The sequence below is a fragment of the Carassius carassius genome, chromosome 11 (assembly GCF_963082965.1).
Source record: "Carassius carassius chromosome 11, fCarCar2.1, whole genome shotgun sequence".
Classification (NCBI taxonomy): domain Eukaryota; kingdom Metazoa; phylum Chordata; class Actinopteri; order Cypriniformes; family Cyprinidae; genus Carassius; species Carassius carassius.
The window spans coordinates 8,145,115-8,162,971 of NC_081765.1; the positions used below are offsets into that span (position 1 = coordinate 8,145,115).

Consider the following 17,857-nt stretch of genomic DNA (forward strand, 5'->3'; position numbering starts at 1 on the left):
ACAACCAGCCCGTGATATAAGCGTACTCTGACAGTCTCACCCTCTCAGAGTCAGCTCTCCCCATCTAGTCTCTTGCCTTTACACTGCCTGCATGTGGCATGCTTTGAGTCTCCAGTTGGGCTGCTTTTCAAAACAAGCGGATCATTGTCAACAAGAATGTGGCCTGGAAGATGAAATTGTGTGGATTTTGACTTCCCACGCAAGCCTCTCGTTGCTCTCTCAGATCGGTGACAGCATCAGATGACAGATGAGAGGTGGAGGCGCGGGGTTTACTGGAGGCGATACAAACACAATCCCACAAAGACCTCAGCCTGTGTGTTTGCTCTGAGCTGTGGCCGTGTCACCTATACGACTCAATAACTCTGGCCTGACATAACACGGCTTCGTAAGCTGCTTGCGTGACAAGGTGTCTATTGTGTGCAACACTGAAACTCTCAGGTTTAGCAGAGGAACTCGGGATGAGAACGTATACTGTAAAAGCTTTCATTTTGTAAACTGCTTTTAAAGAGAGGGACAAGCGTTTTTTTCATGCACTGAGCCAGAAATCTCCAAATCAGTTGCGTTTTACCAAACTTTACGGCTTTATTCAAAATCAGAGCCATTATTGTTAACTAAATCTAAAGTTATTAAAAAATAGTTTTCGGTAATTGAAATAAAACTGAAGAAGAATAAAATACGGATATCAGATGAAAAACCCAATCAGAAATTGGGAAGTGTTGAAATGGCAACTAATATAAAAAGGTTTCATTTGATGTACTAAAATCACTTATTCTACATATTAATGAATACTATAATAGTATATAAATAAAACTAAAATAACACTGATCAGAATTGATAAAAACACACAAATGGGGATTCTCTGACCACTTCTCTGCACTGATGTGCAGCTCTTCTCTTAGATTAAAGTAGCCGTAATAATTGTTTGTAATAACCGAAATAGAAAACATCTCTATAGCTGACATTATAATAGGAGTCCTGAGCAATCACACTTGCAGTCTGTAAACAGCAGAAACCGTCAGAGGATCGCTCTCTACCCGTCAGTCATGTTAGGCTGTAAGTTCTGCTTTCATCTGGATTCCTGCAGTGATTTCACACACCGTGCACGGTCTGAGCAGAGACGATGAGTGTCACACACTGCTTCACCCTTACACACGTGAGGAGCGCTTCACTAGTCTCAAACATTACATCATTACTGACAGCCAGCGGCCCAGATAGGGATGGAGGAGGTTCGAGAAGCGCTAGGATGTTTGTGTTCAGGATTTGGCACAATGGGACAAAATGTTAAACTCCTGCACAGACACATAAACTAAAATCACTAAAATATACGCAAACTGTCCCGTACATTCCTGCTTCTCCACAGAAATAGAGTACACGTTGGTGTCATATTACTTTGCACTTTTAATTTTTTTGTAGTTATATATTTATACATTATCATAGCATGAAAACTACTTTTAAACATATCAAATATCTGCTATAAAAAAAGGTGGGACTTGCCCTGGCCCACCTCAGAGAATTAGATCTTAGTAACTCATTTAACAAATAAAATCAATCAACAATACCACATGTTTAATAATGTATCCCAGCCGATATTACATGAATTATAGCAGAAATATTTGAAGAAGTTAAATTACGCTTATTCATGCATTTATGGGCCTGTTATGTTATGCCTGTTATTTTGTTTAACACAATTACATTTAATTTGTAACCATTTATAGCATAACATCTTCTATTATGAAACATAATTCCTACAACACGCATAAAAATAAATAGTAATAACAAATATAAATAATTTCTTACAAAATGTTGCTAATCCATCAAGCTCATCCATTAGTAGCATAATCGTATTTTTGGGGAAATGAAAATGATCAGAAATATGATTTGATCAATAACTATGTGGCAACATTCGGTCCAAACTATTTACTGAGTAACAGATTAATTAGGATATTTTGCAGGCCTCTTATATGCAAACATTGACCATATATTTAGGTATTTTGCTCTTTTTTTTATATTATTTAACATTATTAATATTTTCAGTCATTCATTTCAATCGTTCATCCAAATTTTGACACAAACAAAAACTAAAATAATGGGGTTTATTGTAAAATTCTGAAAGTTAAGCACCATCCTTCCAGTTTGATAAATTGCTGAAAAAGAAAAACAAACTTTATTTATCGTTTCAAACTCCAGCTGTTTGGTACCCTGTCCATGGAAAGTGCATGTGTTCTCTCGTATTGATGTGTATTGAAAGTGAAGGCAGCCCCAAACAGATGGTGTTTTCATCACTCCTCCTCTCTGTGTTTCAGAAGTGCACAATTATTCTCCAGCCTGCAGTTTACTTTAGGTTCACTGTGCAATCAGGGAACTCCAGCACCACACCCACAAATCCCAATAAAGTCTGAAAGCTTCACCTGGCCGTGATGACACCATCAGTAGATAAGGTCACCATGGCACATGTTTTCAAAACACCACGGCTGGAGTTTCGGCTGAAACTGCGTCGCTGGGAGCAGCCAGGCATGGAAACCTGTAAACCCTGACTGTTTGCTTTCATAGGCATGACTGCAGAGAAACCAGCCTCGAGTCTCAGAAAGCATCACCGAGCCTTCGCAGCTCCCTCTCGTTCAGAAAGCTGTTTGGCTTTTCGTGAAGTGACCCACTTTGGCTGGCATTCCAGGTCACACTTCTGAACTTTAGCGTGGCTCAGTTTGGCTTTTAAAGACCAGGAAGAGCGAGTGGAAGGAAACCTGACTTGCAGATTGTTGTTGACTTTGGCTACTCGAAACCAGCTGGGCTACTTTGAAAATAATCGAATGGCTGTGGAGCAGCTGAAAGGCAGCGGTTTTCGCATATTTATCTAAATAAAACGTCCTTTGATTGTGGTAAGGGTGTGAGGAAAACCCAAATGAGTAAATGTTGGTATTCACAATCTGGAATATGTCATCTGAGCTAGATAGGCTAAGCTGTGTGTGAGTGAGTGTGTGTGTTGTGTAGGCATGTGAGGCTCATTGAGCAGGACAGACACATGCACACGGCTCTGAGAGCGGATGAGCATGTGTGCCGTTTGATATCCAGGAGGACTGTAAATCAGCTGCACTTCACAGGCATTGCTCTGCAAAGTCATTAGACAAGCAGAACAGAGAGAAACAACACACTCGTTCACAGCAAGACTGTATGACACCGGATCCATTCTGATGAGAAAAAGACTATCTGTTCAATTTTAGAACATAAACTGTTCTAAGTTGTGCCCTTTCTACAACACGCAGAAACGATAGAAAACGATAGATAGATAGATAGATAGATAGATAGATAGATAGATAGATAGATAGATAGATAGATAGATAGATAGATAGATAGATAGATAGATAGATATTATATATCATATTTCTTTGTATATTTGTATATTTTTTTTATTATATTATTTATATTTATATATTCTATTTTTTTTTTATATTATTTCATAATTATTATATTATATATTTTTTATTCCGATTTGTTTATTGAATTAAAAATTAGCAGCACAAACATTTTCGAAGTTGATCATAAGAATAAATATTTCTTTGTTAAATTAAAATTTTTAAAACATTCAAATAGAAGTAAAAATATTTCACAATATTACAGTTTTTACTGTATTTTTTACTGTAGGTTTTTCAGAAACCTTTAAAAATCTAAGAGACCCAAAATCTTTTTACATTTTCTAAAATATTGTTCACCCATTCAGAACATGTGGTTATATTTTACAGTGTTTTCAAGATATATGTGGCACTTCTGCTGATGCAAATAATTCTGCAGAAACTTTGCATACAAATCAACACAACATAAGTTTTTCAGTTACATGTCATAAGTTCCTCTCTCAATGACTTTTTATTCTAACTGTCTCGCAGTAAATATCCTGCATGCTAAAAATCAGTTTCAATCACTTTTTGTGTTGCATTAGTGCAAATTTTCAACATATGTCAAATGTCACTTTAACCCTTGCACACATACACAACATGAGCCACACCCCCCTCGCATGACTTGATGTTTGTTTTTATTTCCATGTACCAGCAGAATCCATATATCCTCCATCTTTCTGAATTCATATCCCTCACGGACGACCTGTTGCCTGCCGCTGGGCCGCTCTCGGAGGCTTTCAGGGGTCAGGCTTTTGTCGTTGAGTTCTTTGTGTCTCTAAAGGGTTGTTGGCTTAAACAGCGCGGGTGTGCTCAAATAGTTTTGTGTGGGCAGCAGCATAAACAATACGGCCAGTAGCAAGCTTACAGAAGCACTAGAAGTGTTTGACAAAGAAGAAAATGGCAGCGCTAATCGCACACAGTGCTGAAACAATACAGGCTGAGTAACACAGCTGACCCCCGCCAACATTACACTGCTTCATATTCTCTCCACTTCATCCACTTCAGTGATGAGCCAAATACATCTCTCTCAAACACAGACCCTCCTCCTGCTCATCACACACACACACACACACACACACACACACACACACACACAAACACACGCACACATACCTCCACACACACATACACACACACCTCCATCCAAAATAGCTGCACCCATTTGCTTGTACATACAAGCAGGCTTGTGTGTACAATAAAAACTCAGTAATTAGAAAATTTGTTAACAATTCTTAAATCTACATGGCACACCTTCAACTATATCCACTAAGAAATCCCAAGTATGATGTATTTTCTGGTTGCTATGCTATAAAGTCCACTGCAAAAATATCTTTAAGTTTATTAAAAACATTTTGCTTGCTGTAAGTGTAAAACAAAATTTTATTTTTAAGAAATATTGACCTATGACATTTTATTGCATGTATACATTTTTTTATTTTATTTTTTTAAGATTATTTGATTTAAGATTAACATATTTTTACTTTTGAATAAAATTTTATTTTGATATTTTGGGAGGGCATCATTTGAAAAAATTGTCAGGGTGATAGATAAACTGTCTTCATATAAGAAAATTCTCTGAAAAAGAAAAGTAAAGGAACCTGGAAGTTTGGCATTATCGCTTATTATTGTTTCTTGTTATTTATGATCATGTTATGCTAACAACTAACAAAACAACAACAGGAAATGATGACTGAATAATTATTTAAAATATTTAAATACAACAATAATATCATATTTATGTATAATATTTATAATATTAATATTTATATACAGTATAATAAAAAAATATGTTTTACCTTAATACAAATATATAAAACAATAACAAAAAGGTTCATATTAATAATATCAAAATGAAAAACTGTTATGTTTAAATATAATAATCAAAATATTTATATGTAATATTTATTATATTAACATTTATATATGATAGAATATTTATACCTTAAAAATATATAACAAAATATTAAAATTATAATATATAATTGATATTATATCATATATTAATATTATATATATATATATATATTCTGACTGGATCTGCTTTGTGCTGTCTCTTATATTACAGAACACACTGGCAAAAAGAATGACTCCTTTCATCAGATGCTATTGTGAAGGGCAATTTTAATGTTTTGGTCTGAGACGGGTCAGATTGTGTTTCAGGTTTCTGAAAGGGTGTGACTGTGAGTGTTAACGTGAGAACTCACATGCGTTTCTCCAGATTCAGTTCAGTCAATCAATTATGAATGACCTTTGAGCAGAGCGTGGTCCTGTTTTGCTCGCTCAGAGAACTGCCTGTCTGTCTGTCTGTGTGTGTGTGTGTGTGTGTGTGTGTGTGCAGGTCAACAGACTTTCTGTCAAATGGACAGAGGTACACCAACTAACAGAGAGTTTATTAATAGTAATCAATCTCAATGAGACTAGAAATGAACGCTATGTGTTCTGCTGTATCTGACGCTGTTTATTCACTATGGCAGACAGTAAACAGTCTGAGTGCACTGTTTAGCTCAGAAGATGCAGCCTGTTTCTTTCTTCAGGTGCAGAGAAAACAAGTTTACTAAAACCCTTCTTAATATATAAGTCTGTCATATCTAGCATTCAGATGGTCACAGTAAAATAGTAGTCTCTTCTTTTTGAAGAGACAATATGCTACCTGTAAGAATGGAATTTGATGTTAAAATATAGTATTAGCAAGAGCTGGACCAGCTTAAAAAATACCGTTTTTGGCAAATAAGTTTAATTTATATTGTGCTTAAAAAACAACATGCATGAACTGACTTAGCAACATTGGTTATGTTCATATTAGCATACTATTACACTTTATTTCTGCAGCAGTTCATTACTATTTCCATTGTAATGAACTGTAAGTGATTCGATGTCATTTATTTAATTTATATTCTATCATTTGATCTGACTGCAAAATGATACATCCGTACATGGTGCATATGAAGTAGATACTAAGTATCCTTTTCCAAAAATAACCTGTTATTTTGCTGTTTCAAAAGGTCAGTCTGCTAGGAAAACACAAACTCAAACCCAACTCTCCTAACTGAAAGCACTTTGGTGAGATACATGTCAGTCTTAACTAACTTCTCCAGCTTAATATCAGGTCAACGAAGCCTGCTTCATTTCTGAAGTTTGCTCAGTTCATCCCCTTCAGTCGTAGCACCTGAAATACCTGTAGGTTCACCTGGCCTACAAGTGGCCTCTGCTTCCCGTTTGAGTGTATATCAGCTCTCTCTCTCTCTCTGGCTTGTTTGTTTCCTGCAGTGGGACGCCCAGACTAAACATCTGGAGGCACCGAGGCATTTACTTGACAACCACAGATAAATTCCACTAGTTTGTGACAGCTGCAAAACAAATGCTTTAAGGACAAATGAAGGCAAGGCTTGAGGAAACTGGAACAAAGTGTAACATGCACACACACACACACACACACACACACGTGTCTGTTTTTCTGGGGAAGATAAAATACAGACAGTCAAAAACAACAAATTTGACTCAAAATACATACAATGCATTACTGTTCAAAAGTTTGAGGCCAGTTTTTATTTTTATATTTATTTTAAAAGAAACTTTTCAAGGACACATTATAATAATGACATGTTAAATTGATCAAGACATTTATAATTTTACAAAAGATTTCTATTTTAAATAAATCCTGTGCGTTTGAACTTTTTATTTAGCAAAGAATCCTGAAAAAATATGTCACTGTTTCCGCAAAAAAAAAAAAAAAACTTTAAGCAACACAACTGATTTGAATGTTGATAATAATCAGAAATGTTTCTTGAGCGGCAAATCAGTATATCAGAATGATTTCTGAAGGATCATGTGACACTGAAGACTGGAAGAATGATGCTGAAAATTCAGCTTTGCATCACATTTTTATGTAAGTAGTCTGCTTTACTGTTATAAAGATCTCACTGATTTCCATTACAAGCTATCAGAATTTCATTTTATTTTCTGGCCATATAAATATCAGCAACTGCATCAAATTGCATGTTTTAGTTTGAGCTTCATATTCTCACTATATTATATGAGCCATAAATGCCTGATGTATCAAACATGATACTCAAACCTTTTTTTTGTCTAAAGGTTCAATAAACCGTTCCATTTAAAAAAAAAAAAAAGAAACAAAATGAGGACATTACTCTTGGTTCTTCAACAGGTCACCTGTAATTTGACTGTCCCAGAGAGGCGGTCATGGCTCCAAAAACCAGAGACAGCATAGCTTTCCACAAAAAGCCGTACATAGTTGTAAAGGGTCTCTGATAGGCCCTTCTTGTTCAGTCTGCTCCTGAGGGACACATATACAGTGTCACCTCCACAAAACACCGGCACAGAGCTGGCCAGACAAAAACCTGGGATGTGACTTTTGAGGAGGTGTGTCGGGGGTGAACGGAAGTACTTTTCATCATGACCTACATATCTAGCGCAGCCCCATCTGAGACATGGGCTGCTGGAGGGGGGAGGGGGGTGCTTGACTCGGATTCACATCTCAGTGCTTTATAAATGCTTTTGCTCTGATAGACATGATTTACAGACACATACTGAACCAAAATACTGACAGTTTTGTTTCTAAATGTCTCACTGGTATTAGAACAGACCAGATCATTGCACGCAAACAGACTACATCAAATATGGCGACACACACCTCATATGCCATGAGGTTTGGCCATATTTGGTGACATTCATGTATCAGTTAGGTTTGACATTAGTTATTATTGGTATTTTGAGATGCCATGTTTGATGTTGTTTTTTTCTTTAAGGTAAATAAATGCTACCCAGAGTAGACGCCACCCACATGTGAGCAGTGTTTAGATGTGCCTGCAGCGTTGTTTCAGCAAAATTGGGAAACAGCCAGTGACTCGGGTTTTATCCAGGGAATGTGGCAAAATTTTGTAATGCTGGTTGTTGTACATGATGTGGAAGTTAGGAAATGAAATTTCCAATGAGTGGCACTAAAAGGTTAATCATGCTTAAAAAAAAAGAAAAAGAAAAGACCTACACTAAACAAAAGCAAATGTGACAAAAACACATTTGATGAAGCAAGCGTGCCATTTTAACGTCTATATGTCTATGAGTCTCTGAATGCTTTTATTGAGAGTCTTGTTTCACAACATTCGTACCTGAGCGCTCCACGTTGCAAGTTTGTTGCTGTACCGGGTGAGCTACTGAGCAAGTTTACTGCGTCAAGAAAAGCCAAACATACAGAGCTGGTTATGTGATGCAAACTAACCGTTTCAAAGCAAATTTAACTCCAAAACACCGTTGTTTTGACTATTTTGTTTGAAATGACCTCTCAGCCATTCATTCTTCAATTATGTGCGGTTAAGTGAAAAGTTTGCACTGTCAAACTGTTTCAAACCACTTAGCTGAATTTCAAGCACCCTTGTTTTGGCTGTATTTAGTTACAAATGACATCACACCCAATCATTGTTTGTTTATCAGGGCCTTTCATTTTCATTCTGTTGACAATACAAAGTGATTGTGCATCTTTTGCACCTCAGAAGTCTTTGAATATAATGGTTGAGTTATATGGATTCATTCCACACTACCTTTATGTCCTTTTTGTAGCTTAAAACTTTCAGACCAAATGACTTTCATTATATGGACAAAAACAGGTGAAAGAACATTCCAAAGAAGAAAGAAAGGTTTGACCTCATTACCTCAGTGTTGTTTGAATCCACCTGCAATTTTAATACCACATCCGCCTGATTAATATAAATGATGAGACATACGTATGATTCAAGCAATCCAAGACAATTAATTACACTGTCTCTCCTTCTGTTGTCCACACCTGAATATTGTTTGGTGAAGACACTGTCTTTACCATGGAGATTTAGACCATAATTGGACAAGTAATTTAGGGGAAAACAGATCTAAATCTAGGTCAGACATTTCCTCTCCCTCTTCTGGCTCAGGGATTGAAAATGTAGCCGCACTGGCACTGCGTCGCAGGACAATGGAGTGTGCTTAAAAATAAATAAATGGGGGGTTTTTGTTTCTCATGATGGTTAATATTTGAAAGCAAAAGCATACCTTTTTTTTCTTGCACGTGACAAATAGAGACATTGTGCTGAGGACATACGAAGAAAAGAGGGAAAAGAGGATGCCCAGTTCTGAATTAGGTGAATACAGAGAGCGAATACTCCAATTTGTATGTATAAATGTGCGTGAGGGAATGCAAAAGAGAGGGGGTGGGGAGAAACCCTTGTGGTAGACAGAAAGAAATAGGATTTGAAGCTCAAACTGAGGAAGTTAGAGCAGCTGTTGAGTTGAATCCTGGGTGAAGGGTTTTACTTCCTCGATATGGTCACTGCTATACAACCTATTTGCTTAGCCATCACAAATCAGAATCCACAATGCATTTTCTGTCCTTAAAATGAAATGAAACGACTTCTTATAAATGCTGCCTACACTCTGTGATCAAATGTCTGGTGTATTGGTGTGCTTTAAAAGCAGGATTTATGTTTTATGGATCAGTTTCGCTATTAGTATGCATCTCAGTTCTCCTGTGTTGTAGTATGTGTTGTGGTCATATTAAAAGGTAAAGCCTGAGTGGAATGCAGAAAGTCAATGCAGAGCTGCTGTGAGACATGGCTGTTACCCAGCATGCCCTTGAGTACACATGATAATTTGTGATGCGTAACATTACGAGCTTCATCCTTCAAAACAATCTACATCCCGGAGGATGGAAAAACCATGTGTACCGTGGACCTGCATAACAACATGCGTTTTAATGTGAAATGTGAGCCAGAGCTCCTGAGCTATCTGCTAAGGCACTAAAGGTGTGCGCTGCTGTGCACAAACCCACTAGATGCAGTTGCTAAGCAACCCCTCTATCGTCTTGTAGGACCTGTGCCGATTGCAGAAACAACCTTGTATCTGATTTACTGGCACCTACTCAAAAATAAAGCAAAAATAGGGCATTATTTATCTTGACAGTTGGGGGAAACTCAGTGGGAAATTACTGCACTTCCTAAAGAATAAAAAATAAATGGATAGTCCCCTGAAACTTAAAGTTACATGGGAATAATAGATCTAGCTGAAATATATCCCAGAGAACACATGATAGTAGAAAATTGTTAGCCTGAATGCAATGTAAGTCGCTTTGGATAAAAGCATCTGCTAAATGCATTAATTTAATTTAATTTTAATTTGAATATATAACATTGCATACTAGACAAAGCATCAGACTGGAAGCATTGGAGGAATTCCCTGCAGGAAAATCCATCTTAAGATGGTAGCTGGGTTTTGAAACTTCATAGCTATTAGATGGTTTTTAGCAAACCAGGTAGTTGTAATAGATCAAGTTGTGTTTTTGCAACAAAGTAGCTGGTCAAACAACTAAGACCATCTATAGTGACCATCTTCAGTCCAGCTAGTTAGCCATCTTGGGCTAGCTAATAACCAGTTTGGACCAACTAATAACCATTCTGGAAAAGCCATGGTCAGCTTGGTCTTGCTAGTGACCATCTTGGACCAGTTAATGACCACCATCAAACAGCTATGACCAGCTTGGTCAAGCTAGTAACTGTTTGGACTAACTTGGTCCAGCTAGTGACCATCTTGGACCAGCTATGACCATCTTCAGCCAACTAGTGACCACCTTAGACAAACTAGTGACCATCTTGCATTACTGCACCAGTTTATGACCATTTTAGACTATGACTAGTTAATGGTTTGGATCAGCTTATAAACAGCTAGATGGAACATCCATGCTCCAAAACAATACCAGATACAGGCGGATTTCCCAACAGGGAATAACATGTTTATTTAGTTTCATATTGTTAATTATATTATAAAAAATGCTTTTCTTTTTTTCATGTCTTATTAACCTTGGGGTTGTAAAAAAAATCAAGATTTTAATTAATTTGTTAATACAAAACTATGATCAAAATATAAAATAGAAGATGGGTAGTTTAATGGAGCTTGGAGACGGAGCTGAGCTAAATAGGGAGCGCGTCCCACTAGACGTTATCAGGCTGCATGGAGGCGCACTTCCGTCCCGCATAATTCGGTTTAGGGAAGCAGGTGCAGGGAAGGGGACTGAAGCGTCACCTCAGAGAAAGCAATATATTTGATTTACCGAGCGTTTAATTGATACCTGGACGCTGGCTCGGAAGATGGTAGCAAAACAGAGAATCCGCATGGCAAACGAGAAGCACAGCAAAAACATCACTCAGAGGGGGAACGTGGCGAAGACCCTGGTAAGACTGGCATGTGTCGTCTCTGTGCGTGGACATGAACGACGATCGTGGCTTCTCTGTCAGGATTTCGTGCGTGATTTGGGGTTATCCCGGCTCATTTCGAGGCAATCGTTGGTTTTTAACGATGCTGTTTCATTTAAACCTCATACGAGGCGATTATACAAGTCTAATTCTTTTCGGCATCGGGGATCGTCTTAAATTAGGCTTAAATGAAGGTAAACGCGCTATTGTTTTACATAATCACGATCTGCTCAGTAAGCTTTATGAGCATGATGTAAACCAGATTTAGTTAACGTTGACGCCTATGTTGTTGCCATGGCGACAGTCACGAGCTGATGACAGATGCACTTAACTAATCTGACCATTGCTGACCCTCCTTCATAAAGCTGCAGTGTAACCGGGTCACAACATCTGCCACAGATGTTCAATCTGCTCAATAATATATAGAGAGAGAGTCATATGCTATAACTTGATGAACAATTGTGCATAGATAACAGAAAAAGTCTAAGTGGTTTTTTTTATTATTAATTATTTGATTTTTTTTTTTGATACTATTTAGACATTTGTCATGGGTAAATAAATTTATCTGCAGAAATGGTTCATTAAATATATTTTGTTTATGATCCAGCGACCGCAGGAGGAGAAATACCCGGTGGGGCCATGGCTTTTGGCACTCTTTGTATTTGTTGTTTGTGGATCAGGTAAAATTACATTTTTATATTATTTGTGCTTATTGCTATTAAAGGGTTACTCCACCCCAAAATGAAAATTTTGTCATTAATCACTTACCCCCATGTCGTTCCAAACCCGTAAAAGCTTTGTTGTCTTCAGAACTGTCCCATAGACTTCCAAGTAACAGTGTCAAGGTCCAGAAAAGTAATGAAAAGTCGTTGACAGAATACTCCATCAGCCATCAGACGTGCAATCTGGGTTATATTGAGCGACGGGAACACTTTTTGTATGCAAAGAAAAAAAAAAGTGTATTTAATAATTCCTTTGTCAGCGGTCTCCTCTGTGTCACTCAATATCATCCTTGTGTCAGTGATTAATGACAACATTTTCATTTTAGGGTGCAATATCCCTTTAAGCTTCCCATGTTTTTGTAATATTTCTTTTTTTTTTTTTTCAGCCATCTTTCAGATAATTCAAAGTATCCGAATGGGAATGTGAGTCCCAGCGTTCCTCACATGCTCTGCTCTACATCTGAATGAGATTTTTGGGTGACTGGATACAATCTGAAGGAAGAGTGATCTGTGAAATCCTGTTTGTATGCTCAGCTGGATCTAGTGTACAATTCTACATGACATTGTCACATGTTTACAGTGTCCCTGGACGAAGGGAGCACATGCTTTTCTACAAAACCACTGTTGCGGTTGACACATCTTTTCATTTTTGTCATATTTGTGATTGATGATTGCCATTTAACCGTTTGTGTGAGCCTTTTTCAAATAAACGTCAAACACATTTGGATAATGCCTCATGTCAGTTTTGCTCTTTCAAAATCATTTTCAGATTTGTGAACCATCATGTTTCAGTAAATAAATAAAAAATTACATTCCTGTAAATTGAACGTCAAACATATTGGCCTACATATACATTAAACCAATTTCAGCGTGGGATTAACTTCTTTCTTTCATCACTGGAAGAAACTGCCATCCAAACTGAACTTAAAATGGTGTTACAGCATCTCATTCAAGTCTTGACTAATATTTGACATCAAATTGATACCAAGGTGCCAACAAAACCAACAAAATCCAATTTGATACAATGCCATGTCAAAACTGGCATTTTATGATCTTATTGTGATTGGTTCATCCATACAATAGATGCATTTTATATATTTATATACATATATATATATAGCCATCCATGCATCACTTTAAATCATATACACAGTATAATTATATATATTGACATTTTAAATTTTAAATTAGAATATAACTTGATCTTTCAGTGAAAAAAAATAAATAGCTTTTTTATGATAATCCGTTAAACTCAGATATATGCCACAATGTGTGAAAGATCGGTCACTCCATCTGTTTTAATCATGTCTTTAAGTTAAAAGATTTTTCAGACTGCTACAGAAACATCTCAACTAGAAAAGCACAGCCATCACAACATGAGAATATGATATTAATACTCACCACCCGTCTGTAGAATCGTATGATAAACCTTACGCAGACTATCATTTCTACAGTTCTTCCAAAGAAAACCTCTGGCGTGTCACACAAGCGAAAGCATCAAGGGTTTTTCCCAACGGTGTTCACAAACATGACTTTATTGAGGGTTGTGAAGTGCAACTGGCAAGTGCAATTACAGCGTTTTTACAAATTATCTTCTGGTTTTGAGAACATGCACAGCAGAACATAAGCAATACAAGTTGTACACAATGCAAATCCATGTCAGCTATATGATAGTCGAGACTGAGTAACTTTAAATTCAAAGATTGAGCCAGAATACTTCACTGTCCAAACTGAAAACAGAAATCACATGGGTGTAATACTTCAAAATCATCTCAAGGGAACAAAGTAGTGTACAGTAGGCATTAGATGAGTAGTTTCCATCTGTCAGATAAATATTGAAAGAACGATCCTGCTTAACAGCATAAAAAAAAAAAAAAAAAAAAAAAAGAGGATGATGTCGTCTCCTGGGTAAGCCAACTACCTTAAATCTGTACAACCTATATAGTGTCTCTTTAGCCGCTTCACATGATATTGCAATTTTACAAAATACTTACACTAATCATACAATAATATACAGCCGGTCCGCCTCACAATTCAACTCATCCGTCATTCTCACTGCACGGAGAACGAATGAGGATCTGAAGCATCAACCCTCCTCGTTTACTTGCTTCCAAAAAACAAAAAGTATCATGATTACACCAATGTAGCTGTGGAAGTCAATGTGTCTGCCGTCCCCATGCCAGCTGGGGCACAGATCGGCAGCTCTTCAAAGTCCCATCACATTCGTCACCATAAAAGTGCTTGCTTTATTAGAAGCTCGCGATCTTAAAAGACCGCTGTCAGCATGTACACTACAAAGGGAAGGGAGACACTAGGCCGAAAACCAGCGGGAGTTTAGACACAGGCACATTGATTCTTTATATGGCGTCCTCCAGGATCGTTTTCCTGACCATTACATTCCGTGGATTTTGGCAACGTCCCACCTCAGCCAACTGGATTGTCACTGGCGTGTAAAATCACCTCAGTATGACATTGTCAAGTTTTGAAAGGTGTGCACATTTCGTCAGTCTAACATGTGAGGGAGGCATGTTTGTTCAGAAGCTTCGGCCCGTAAGAGGACCAGTCATCGGGTGCTATGCGGACGGGCCGGAGGTCTGTGCTGCGAGTTGGGCTGGCGGGACAGGAGTCTGCGTGGAGGACGGCGGCGGAGGAGAGCCGTTCTGGACCTGTGCCTGGAACTGTGCGAGCTGCTCCGGACTGGCCAGGTTCTTCAGCAGGTTGTTCTCCTGCTCCAGCTGAGAGTTCCTCTCAATCAGCTCCTTAATCTGTTCCTTCAACACCTCCACCTCTTCACGGACTGCGTACATCAGGTGACTCTTCACCAGATCCTGAAAGCGGACAACAGAGTGTTATTTTCAAACCTTTCTCCCGCTTATTCAAACCGTTAGATTCATTTTATTACATGCATCATATTGTTGCGTGAAAACGCAAATCTACTGCGAGATGATGGGTTCGCTTTTGCAGTAAAGCTGCCCAGCGTCACCAAACCAACAAAATGTCGTCCCTCAGCGACTCGGGCCAATCAGAAGCCGAGATTATTTATAACTAGGTGTAAAATCTTTGGGGTTTGCCTAGCAACAGTAACAAGGATCGCGTGAGCACGCAGACAAAACCCCAGGCAAGTCCGCAAACAAACCCCTCGCTCGGTTTCTAATCAGTTTTTTTTTTATTAAGTTAAATTAAACTGAATGAGCTTGAACGATGAAGTAATTTACAAAGCCGCAAAATATTGACGCTGTGGCTAAAATCATTTGTTAACGATTACATAAGTGCCGTGAGTGACACTGATGCAACTCGACAGCCTGCTTACGGCATGTAAACAAAACATCTGTTCGGATATCTCAGGTTTGTGATGAGAAAAGCGGGATGACTTACCATCGCTTGTTCGATTTTGTTGTCTATGGCCACAACACTGGCACCCGACGAGCTGTGGAGGAAAAAAAGAGAAAGAAAAACGTTTAACGGTACGTTACATCAATGCTTTAACACACCGACAATACACAAGAAACCATGCAGACGCCAAAAAAAAACCTTCGAAAATCGTTGTTTTAGGACAAAGTGCATAGTATCATGTTTTCTATGGAAATCTCTAGAAGTCGTCAAACGCTGCTGTATACTCTCAGAGAGACACATCTGATTTATTCATCTTTCAGAGCCTGTGAGTGAACAGAGAGCAGGCGAGCTGCTTACAGTTTGGGGTTATTACCCGACCGACCCAAGCAAAAACCAGCATTAACCGGATTCTCCAACAACAGCACCGCTTCTTATACTTTAACGTTCAACACTTGTGTTCTGCACTGAACACAGGTTCGTGCACGAGCTTTATTCCCAACACAACTGACACACATTAACGTTACCTATTGTCAAGCTTGACAGACGAGGTCTCGGTCCCCAACAACGACGAGAGGAAAGATATAGAGAAGTTTCTAAGCTGACAAACACCGAGATCCATCGCCACGGAATAGCATGGAGAATTCATGCTATAGCGTCCATCAGAGATCAGGCAGGGAGCGAACGCGTGTCCTTCCTACAGCCTCTGGAGCATTACATCCTTTGTGTGCGCGTTTGCGGGAATATTATGCCGTGACTCCCGCAGAAAAGCTCGCTTTATCAGGAGACCGTACATCCAGTGCCGCAGCACAAAGAAACTCCAAGGTCAGCTCATCTCTGCGCTGGGGAATATCTGCAGCCTGGGCTATTTGCATAATCTTTCACGCCAGCGCTGCTCGGTGCGCTATTGGCGGAGAGCGAGAGCTATTTGACTAATTTATGCAGCCACGCCCCCATTTGGCGTTCTTCCGACTCGCTCTGGATTATTTATTCAAACTCCACTTGCCTTATAAGACCATCCGGTTGGAGCGACTCGATGTTGTTTCCATCAAAAGTCTCAAAGCAAAAGCTCTTAACAGCCCATTTCTATTACTTAGCATTTACATTTGACCACAGAATTCAGGCAGGAATAATCACCGCTTCTTCATGATGTTATGTTAATGCATAACCTTTTTTTAAATAGTAATTTCCCCAAAAACGTTTTCCAGTCTGTTTTGTTTTTATTATAAACACGGTCAAAACATTATCTTGCGGGGAATGCCTTTGAGCACAGTGTTTATATGTCGCCACTTTTCGGTAAACAGCGGAAGTGCAGCGGAGTGAATCCCAAAAAACAAGAGGTTCAACCAAGATGCAAGGAGTCCAAACCGTACCATCAAAATAATTCAGTATAATCCAGATGAAATAATTCTTCTTCAAATCCTAACCATTTTTTAAATAACAATTTAGCAGATTAATGCATCCTATTTATCAATAAATTTGTAAATATACAAATTATTTGTACACTTTTGTTTTGTGTTTTTTTTCAGGGTTACGGGGACCAGTCGCTCAAAGCTCAGATCCTAAAGCAGAAAGCATCTCAAGGCATTGTTTAGATGAAACTCCGTTCACTATGATTTAGGTACAGCTAACTAATCTCATGTGAGCTTTAATTAACAGGTTTAACTACACATGAGCGTGCTTCTTATTATTTGAGCATGCATGTGTTTGGTTTGCAAGGAACAGAGTGCAGCTAAACCCAAGCAGACTTGTTCAAAAGCACAGTTTTATATCTTAATCGATGAATATGAAACTATAGTATCTCAAAATGACATCTTTATCTTTTTAAATTCCGACATGCAAACTGCTACATATGCAGCTTTTAAAGCATTAAAAAAAAAAAATTCACCCGATCTATTTTCAAAAAGCATGCTGTTTTTGACCTCATAATTCTTCATGAAAATGATCTTCTAGTGAAACATCTGACTTCTCTCTGGTGACGTATGCTGGACAATCATTTTGTTTACATAAACCCACCCCTTTCTTACAGTCAATCGCAAGCTCGCATTCAGATCTCTGTCAAAACAAGTTATATTTCTTCCATAATCCATTTCATTTGGGTTTTTACATCGCAAGATCTGTCGCTAATTTTGTTATATTGTGATAGAATTGTATGTACAAGCACTATGAAGCAGACGAGGTGGAT

General features: G+C 38.2%; 2 protein-coding genes across 5 annotated transcripts in view; one reads left to right on the plus strand and one right to left on the minus strand.

Annotated features, from left to right (window-relative positions):
• Positions 1 to 11,329: 11,329 nt before the first annotated feature.
• On the plus strand, positions 11,330 to 13,014 carry serp2 (stress-associated endoplasmic reticulum protein family member 2). Its single transcript, XM_059561145.1, has 3 exons — positions 11,330 to 11,599; positions 12,228 to 12,300; positions 12,729 to 13,014. Exons 1-3 carry the CDS (start codon positions 11,516 to 11,518, stop codon positions 12,767 to 12,769), a joined length of 198 nt encoding a protein of 65 aa, XP_059417128.1. The 5' UTR covers positions 11,330 to 11,515; the 3' UTR covers positions 12,770 to 13,014.
• Positions 13,015 to 13,861: 847 nt separating this feature from the next.
• Positions 13,862 to 17,857, minus strand: part of LOC132152716 (TSC22 domain family protein 1-like) — a 47,338-nt gene continuing 43,342 nt past the window's right edge. For 3 of the 4 annotated variants that reach the window (XM_059561546.1, XM_059561550.1, XM_059561547.1), the window contains 2 exons: positions 15,718 to 15,769; positions 13,862 to 15,170 (listed from right to left, as the gene is read on the minus strand). In XM_059561546.1, coding sequence (XP_059417529.1) covers positions 14,916 to 15,170; positions 15,718 to 15,769 — 307 coding nt within the window. In that variant the 3' untranslated portion in view covers positions 13,862 to 14,915. Of the gene's footprint in view, positions 15,171 to 15,717; positions 15,770 to 16,199; positions 16,733 to 17,857 lie in introns of those variants that run through there. The other variant, XM_059561548.1, reaches the window with a different exon arrangement.